Genomic DNA, 8,495 nt, shown 5'->3' on the forward strand with positions numbered 1-8,495 from the left:
AATGTATACACTGCTGTTTAAAAGTTGCATTTACTTGATCATAAATACAGAAAAAAGCAGTAATGTTGTGAAATATTATTACAGATTAAAATAATGGTTTTCTATTTTAATATATTTTAAAATATATACTGTATTCATAATATGCAAAGCTGATTTTACTTCAGCTATTACTCCAGTCTTATATATAATATGCTGATTTGTTTCTTTTATAATCAATGTTGTAAATGTTGTTGTGCTGCTTAATAGTTTTTATTTTTTAATCTTAATATTTTGGAACCTGTGAATAATTTTTAAGATGAATAAAAAAAAAAAGTTAAAAGAACAGCATTTGTTTAAAACAAAAATCCTTTCTAATAGGTCTTTGCTATCACTTTTTTTTTAAATTAATTTAACACATCCTAAAAGTAATAATTTATTTCAAAAGAAGAAAGAATACAAATTTACTGACCACAAACTTTTAAATGGTAGTTTATATTGTTACAAATGATTTGTATTTTAAATCAATGCTGTACTTTTGTTTATTAAGGAATATTTAAAAAATTATCACTGGTTCCAACAAAATATTAAGCAGCACATCTGTTTTCAACATTGCTAATAAATCAGCATATTAAAATGATTTCTGAAGGAACATGTGACACTGAAGATTGCATTTTAAAATTACATTTTAAAATATGCATAGAAAACAGTGATTTTACATTAAATAATATTTCATAATATTACTGTTTTTTTCAGAATTTTTTATTAAATAAATACAGTCTTGATGAGCATAGGAAACTTCTTAAAAAAAAAAAAAATCTTACTGATCCCAAACTTTTAAATGGCAGTGTATATTTAAAAAAGTGAGTAAAACATAAATCGTTTTTCTAGAATAATTTCAAATAGAAGTATGCAACATGTTGTATGTTTAATTCAGTGAGTGCCAATTATCATCTCAGAAACAATAATGTTTAGAATTTTTTTGAAGGATGATTGAATAAAAAAAATATATATATAAAAAAAATGCAGGTAATGTTACTTATTGTTTTAATCTATCATATACAAAATACACTGTATTTCTATTCCATGCAGTGTGCTCTGGTATACAATTCTTATTTTAGCAAATAGAAGACTTGGAAAATTTGCATACTGTGCAAAATATACATACTATTTACATATATATACTATGTTATTCCAAACAGAGAATGTCTTCAACCTAATAATCTTATTCAATATTGAAAAAAAAAAAAAAAAAAAAAAAAAAGAAATCAAAATATTGAGAAAATCGCCTTTAAAGATGTTCAAATGAAGTTCTTAGCAATGCATATTACATGTAACTAATGGTTTTTGGCATAAAACAAAAATATATAATTTTGACCCATACAAAGTTTTGTTGGCTATTGCTACAAATATAGCCGTGCTACTTAAGACTGGTTTTGTCCTAAAAAACCTCTCAATATTTCTTTTGGAATGCAAACTATGAAAGAATTATTATATTTCCAATTAGTAAAACAGATGCTTAGATGCTTAAAGTGCCAGTTACCTTTCCCACAAAAAATAAATTAAACAAAAATGTGTTTTGCAACTGCAAGACGTCAATCAAGAGACGTCGACATGCCACAGCTTCTATAAACCTCATTCCATCTTAACAAGAGGCAATTTTCCCGCTCTTCAAGTTAGCAACGCTACATTAGTGTGGCATGCTAATTATGGCAGTGGTATCTGCATCAAAGGGGGTGAGGTGGAAGCCCCTGCAGGCCTTAATCACAGTTTAGTCATGGTTAAGACTAATTAAAGACATTCTCACACTCCAGCAAAGTTAATGCACCACTTCAAATTCTGTCCGCCGAATAAGGATCTGCAGCTAAGCTTTGCTGAGCAGCAAACAAAATAATTTTAAACGAATAGCACACGAACAAACGAGGCAGTTAATACTTAATCGCTCTGCTCCAAAACCAAGCAAGCTGTCATGCTGCCTATCCTAACAGAAATAGACTTTCATAAGTGGCTAACTTAAAACAGCACCACTTGTATTGACAACAGTTATATCTAGAGCAGCTGCCTCCAAAATTGCATTATTGTTAGTCTGAAACTTACTTTGGTTAATATCTGGTTAATTTTAACCAAATGTTGTTTTATTACTGTGAATTCTATTATTCTACTTATTTCTCATACCCAGGGAGTTCATTTTTGAATGAATCAGCAACTTTGACTGAACAGGTTGAATGAATGATTCAATGACTAATAAATCCAAACTACTATACACATGCTGCTGTATAATGTATTATTCATTTGGTAGCTATATACCACCATTCTCAGATGATTCCTTCCCGGTGAAGGAAAGCAGGGTACATTCTGAGGTGAAAATCATGTTGAGATGTCTTACAGGAGGCAACCACAGGCTACTTTTTACTAAAGCCATAAGTGAAGACATTAGTTTATAGAAGTGTGATCTGTCATCTATATTTCAGACCAAAAATGAAATGGTTTGTAGCAGACCACAAATGTGACCCTGGACCACAAAACCAGTCATATATATAAATATGAAAGCTCAGTAAATAAGCTTTCTATTGATGTATGGTTTGTTAGGATAGGACAATATTTGGCCGAGATACATCTATTTGAAAATCTGGAATCTGAGGGTGCAAAAAAATCAAAATCCTGAGAAAATCACCTTTAAAGTTGTCCAAATTAGGTTCTTAACAATGCATATTACTAATCAAAAATTACATTTTGAAACATTTACAGTAGGAATTTTACAAAAAATCTTAATGGAACATGATCTTTACTTAATTTCCTAAAGATTTTTGGCATAAAAGAAAAATCAATAATTTTGACCCATGCAATGTATTTTTGGCTATTGCTACAAACATACCCCAGCGACTTAAGACTGGTTTTGTGGTCCAGGGTCACAAATGTTCTCAGTATAGGTAGAGCGAGTGTGTTTGTGGATACCTGAAGAACGAAGCCCTCAGGGCAGCCGAGCTGATCGTACCACAGTGCTTTATACATGACCAACAGCAGCAGACACGCCAGGAACGCCAAGGTGATAATAATCAACCCAGTCAGCTGTAAAACACGTTCACACATGTATTTATGCTTTCCATTTTTTATTTATACTCACATTTTTATATTACCCTCACTACAGGAGAGACAAATCCAAGATCTTAGGAGGCTGGGCAGTCTGTTCTGGTCTTACCTTGAGCTTCTCTGACATCTCATCATAAAGGTTTATGTTTAGTTTCTTAATGCTCGGCACATACAGCTTCCTCTTCTTCTCCTTCAGCTGATACTCTGCTGTGGTTTTCACAATCACCTATAGAGTCACAGAGAAAGAATGAACTATTAAAGTAGTCGAAACAAAGAAGAAGATGAGAGGGGGCTGGGCAGAAACCACAAGAATGGGCTCGCTGTTAGCATTAGAGACTCTAATGAGAAACCAGCTGAACTGTAGCTTTTAAACACTTCAAACGCAATTGCTGAAGCAAACATCACATTTTTGTGCAATTGTGCTGTGCTGTACTAGGTGCGCTACCGAGCAAGTTTACTGTGTCATTAAAGATATACATACAGAGCTGGTTATGCCATGCAAACATTAAAATGTATTATTCTATTTTACAAATCACGCACTATGTTGTTTTGAGGTCATAATATAGTATTGTGCAAAGTTGTACCAGGTACGCTACAAAGCAAGTTTACTGTGTCATTAAAGCCAAACATATGGAGCTAGTTATGTGATGCAAATATCAAAATGTATTATTCTAGTTTACAAATCATGCACTATGTTGTTTTAAGATCATAATATAGTATTGTGCAAAGAGATGCTCATGCATTTGTGATATGTTGTACCAGGTGCGCTACTGAGCAAGTTTACTGTGTCATTAAATCAGTCTGTATGGAGCTGGTTATGTCATGCAAACATTAAAATGTATTATTCTAGTTTACAAATCATGCACTATGTTGTTTTGAGGTCATAATATAGTATTGTGCAAAGTTGTACCAGGTACGCTACAAAGCAAGTTTACTGTGTCATTAAAGCCAAACATATGGAGCTGGTTATGTCATGCAAACATCAAAATGTATTATTCTAGTTTACAAATCATGCACTATGTTGTTTTGAGGTAATAATATAGCATTGTGCAAAGAGACACTTGTGCAATTGTGCTATGTTGTACCAAAAGCACTATAGAGCAAGATAACTAAGTCATTAAAGCCATACATATGAAGCTGGTTATGTGATGCAAACTTTAAAATTAGGGCTGCACGATTAAACAAAGGCAAATCATGCACTATGTTGGTTTGAGGTCATAATATAAAATTGTGCAAATTGTGCTATGTTGTACCAGGTGCACTACCAAGCAAGTTTACTTTGTCATTAAAGCCATACATATGGAGCGGTTTATGTGATGCAAACATTAAAATGTATTATTCTTGGTTACAAATCATACACTATGTTGTTTTGAGGTCATAATATAGTATTGTGCAAAGAAATGCTTGAGCAATTGTGCTATGTTGTACTATGTGCACTACTATGTGTAATAAAAGCCAAAAATATGAAGCTGGTTATGTTATACAAACATTAAAATTAGGGCTGCATGATTATGCAAAGGCAATTGTCATATGCATTTTTCAGTAAAGCCGGTTTTGTAATCAGTAGTAAATCTCCAGCACATGCTTTCAGATGGAGCAGCATTTACTACACAGAGCCGTAGTACATTGACAAGCTACACAATATCACGCTCATTATCGCAGTTGAATCAATGAAAGCAGTTCAATCTTCTGTTTATTCAGCAGCAATGCAGCAATCAATTTGGAGTTTACGTGCAAGATTACCCTCTGGCCTTCAGATGGAGATTTACTACTGATCACAGAACCGTGCTTTCCCTGACAAGATGTGCATGACAGTTGCAGCTTTTGCTTAATTGCGATTTCATTTCGATTTATCATGCAGCAGCAGCCCTAATTAAAATGTATTATTCTAGCTTACAAATCATGCACCATGTTGTTTTGAGGTCATAAGATAGCATCGTGCAAAGAGATGCTTGTGCAATTGCACTGTTGTACCAGGTGTGCTACCAAGCAAGTTTACTTTGTCGTTAAAACCATACATATGAAGCTGGTTATGTGTTGCAAACATTAAATGTATTATTCTAGTTTACACATCATGCACCATGATGTTTTGAGGTCATAATATAGTATTGTGCAAAGAGATGCTTGTGCAATTGTGCCATGTTGTACCAGGTGCACTACTGAGTAAGTTTACTTTGTCATTAAAGCCATACATACAGAGCTGGTTATGTGATGCAAACATCAAATGCATTATTCTAGTTGTTTTAAGGTCATACTATTGTACAAAGAGGTGCATGATACTAGGTATTTAATAACAATCTGCCCCTGTAATCATAATTTCCATGAAAAGAAATAAAAGTCAATGTTTTTTTGCCACTAGTGGTCATTTTGGCTGTAAACTGCAGTGAACTGTACGTACAGCTACTTTTTGCAAAAATGTATGTAGAGGCATGTTTTTCAAAGGTTGTAGGAAACACAGGATGTTGCTTCAGCACATTAAAAATGCAGTGAGCGAGCTCCTACTACTATATCATTTGTCATCTTTTAGATGAGTCACTGCAAAGTTAAATTCAAACTCTGCTGTGCTTTCCACCCGTTGCACTTGCCTCCTACAGAGCTAAGAATAGACACAAGCCATCTGTGAGAGTCCTGACATGAGCCTGTGCGCGTTTGCAAGATCAGATGGTTTGCAAAGTCTTTCAGTGACAAACTGTATCATTCTCAGCGACAACGAATCTTAATGGTGTCACATGATATTTTTCTTTCATGCCAGGCTATCCGCTGGGGTGGTTTCTACTGTGTCTTTGATGGTATCAGTGGTACTCGACGTCTGCCGGTCCACCTCCGGTCTCCTATGACATTCCTCCCCTTAATGAAGTTCTATGCAGAGTAATGAATAACAGAGGTGCGCTGCTGTCTTTAATATGGCGCTATGTGTGGGTTCTGCTCTCTAATGCATGAATGGTAATTACCTTATCAGGGAAAGGCTGCTGTAACTGGCCGACCTCCAGCGGAGTGATAAGGGGGATGTTGTCAAAACCGTCCTCCACCGATGGCTGTCTCTCCATCTTGTCCACCAGGTTACTGCCAAGCTTCACCATATCTGAAGCAAACATGAATGGTTAGATCCTATATTACATTACATTACCAATACATTCAACCGAATACTTATACAATTTCCTTTCGGTTAGTGTCTTACCTTTCATTACTTAGCAATTACGTGTTATAGCAGTTTTTTGTGGTTTATTGTGATGTATTGTGCATTTATAAGAAGTTTTTTTGTTCAATAAAACATGTGAATTACTTTCTTGGAGAGCTTTTTGGACAGACCTGGTTTCCTTTCCTTTTTTTCCCCTGTGCATTTTCTCAATAGTGTGTGTCATAATATTTATAATATTGGTCTGTGTTTATATGTAAAATATGTGTATTTACATATTACATACGCTCACACACAATATACACACATAACAGAAGTCAATGTTAATAAAGAAATAATGTTGTTTAAGAACTATATTCAGGTTGCAAGGGGTCTTGATGTTCATCTCAATTAGTATTATAAATAAATCTATCTTCAGGGAAATTAAAAGCCGCAGCAACTAGTTGACATTATTAAATTATTTTATTCTTCCATGTCGTCATTCACCTGTGAGGTTTTGCTTCTCTGATATTACTGCATCTGTTGTTGGTTGATGTTTTCCATTTAGCACTAGTTAGTCAGTAAATATCTCTCCATTAAGTCTGTCTCTGAGGGGTCTGATGTTGTTACTCAGTTACTGCGAATCTCTCTCCATGTCATTATGACTCAGTGTGCGTGTACACACACTCGCGTCTCCGCGTACTAATTCACCAACACACACACCGTCTCATGTCTTACTCATTAGCCGACTGAGAAAAACATCTGATAGGTTACGGCTCTCTCTCATTATCTTTCTCCAACCTAATAGGCTATTAAAGAGCTCTCCACAGAATACAAAACACATAAACACAACAATCACTAGTGATAGATGAACGCGTCAGCTTACGTTAAGCCACTTGGAGATTGTCGGGATTGGCCAATAAAAGTTTGACTGATTAGACATTTCCATAATTTCAATTCGAGAGGATTTGGAGCAATTACTGCTCTAAATTGGCTCAGAATAGCAAGCCATTTTTATTTCAATTTAATGCATACTGAGATTAATCAAGGCAAAACTGTTGATTTAGATATAAAAAGGCCATCTGATTGGAATTAAAACATCATGTAACACTTGATTTTTACATGACATTTTCAGGGTTTACAATAGATTATGCATGAAAAGTTGTTTACTTGCAAACCAGATTTAACATTATATATGAATATAATATTCTTTAGTACATTATGTTTTAATGCCAATCAGATTTATTCATATTATTAATCATATAATTATAGATATAAACATTATCTGTTTATTTTCATCATTCATGTTAGGCTATTTTGGCAAAGCATTACATTTGAAACTGTATTCAAATACATAAATGCATGTTCCTTGTCTGACACAATCACTTAACACGAAAGACACGCAGGCCGCAAAAAAGGCGTGTTTTATTGGCTCTTCCACACGAACACCTTACAGGCTCCATCAAGGTTATCCGAGATGCCCAATGTACAGAACATCAGGATGTGCGAGGAATCACAGATGATGTCTGCGGTGTCTTTCAAATAAGCTTCGACCAGACCAAAACAGCACCAATATACGCTTATCAAATCAGAAACAACGTCGCAATCCATTGTCTAACATACAGACAGGACAAACGTAAGCATTTAAGCGTTATTTGTAATTCATCACACGGTATTACGCGCTCATAATGGACCATTATTACGCAACAGCTGCGCGTTCACTGAGGCGTTATGAGTCAAAATATTGATGGATGTTTTTGGATGTTCTTTCGAATGATTAAGCGAATAGAGGAATTATGTCGGGAAAACTGAATAAACGAAATAAATTCTACGCTTCTTCCCGCATTTCTCCAATCTAAGCCGCTGCCCAGAGGTTTGGAAAGGCGAAACGACGGACATCGAATACCTCAGCACACCATTTGTTTTTCGTCGGAAATGAATGAAAGAGATACTCACTGCTTTCCCTGCGGTTGTCTTGCTGATGCTGATGGAGAGCTACTGTTATTATGGCGATGTGTGTGTGCGCGCGCACGCGTGTGTAATTGACTGAAGCGCATCCGCTCCCGTCGCTGCTGTATGATGTCAGCTGCATCGCAGCAGATAACTGGCTGATCAATGTGACAAAATCTATTTTACACAAATTCACAAGTACTTTGAGCAAGTGTGTTTGGTGATTTATATTAAGGAAATGGTAGAAAAAGGAGTTCTTGGGGTTTAGACGGATAAAAAGGTGTTTTCACAGATTTAATGTAGGCTATGAGTAAAATACGTCTGACTCGAAAGTGACAATAAGTACTCATTTGGTACGCTATAG

General features: G+C 35.1%; 1 protein-coding gene across 1 annotated transcript in view; it reads right to left on the bottom strand.

Moving 5' to 3' along the window:
• Positions 1 to 8,284, bottom strand: part of caly (calcyon neuron-specific vesicular protein) — a 10,227-nt gene extending 1,943 nt beyond the window's left edge. Inside the window, exons 1-4 of the mRNA XM_073842563.1 lie at positions 8,138 to 8,284; positions 6,018 to 6,148; positions 3,176 to 3,292; positions 2,827 to 3,045 (exon numbers count right to left, since the gene is read on the bottom strand). Of these exons, the coding sequence (XP_073698664.1) occupies positions 2,827 to 3,045; positions 3,176 to 3,292; positions 6,018 to 6,148; positions 8,138 to 8,273 (603 nt within the window). The 5' untranslated portion in view covers positions 8,274 to 8,284. The remainder of the gene's footprint in view (positions 1 to 2,826; positions 3,046 to 3,175; positions 3,293 to 6,017; positions 6,149 to 8,137) is intronic.
• Between the last annotated feature and the right edge of the window lie 211 nt (positions 8,285 to 8,495).

Source organism: Garra rufa, chromosome 6, assembly GCF_049309525.1.
Source record: "Garra rufa chromosome 6, GarRuf1.0, whole genome shotgun sequence".
Classification (NCBI taxonomy): Eukaryota; Metazoa; Chordata; class Actinopteri; order Cypriniformes; family Cyprinidae; genus Garra; species Garra rufa.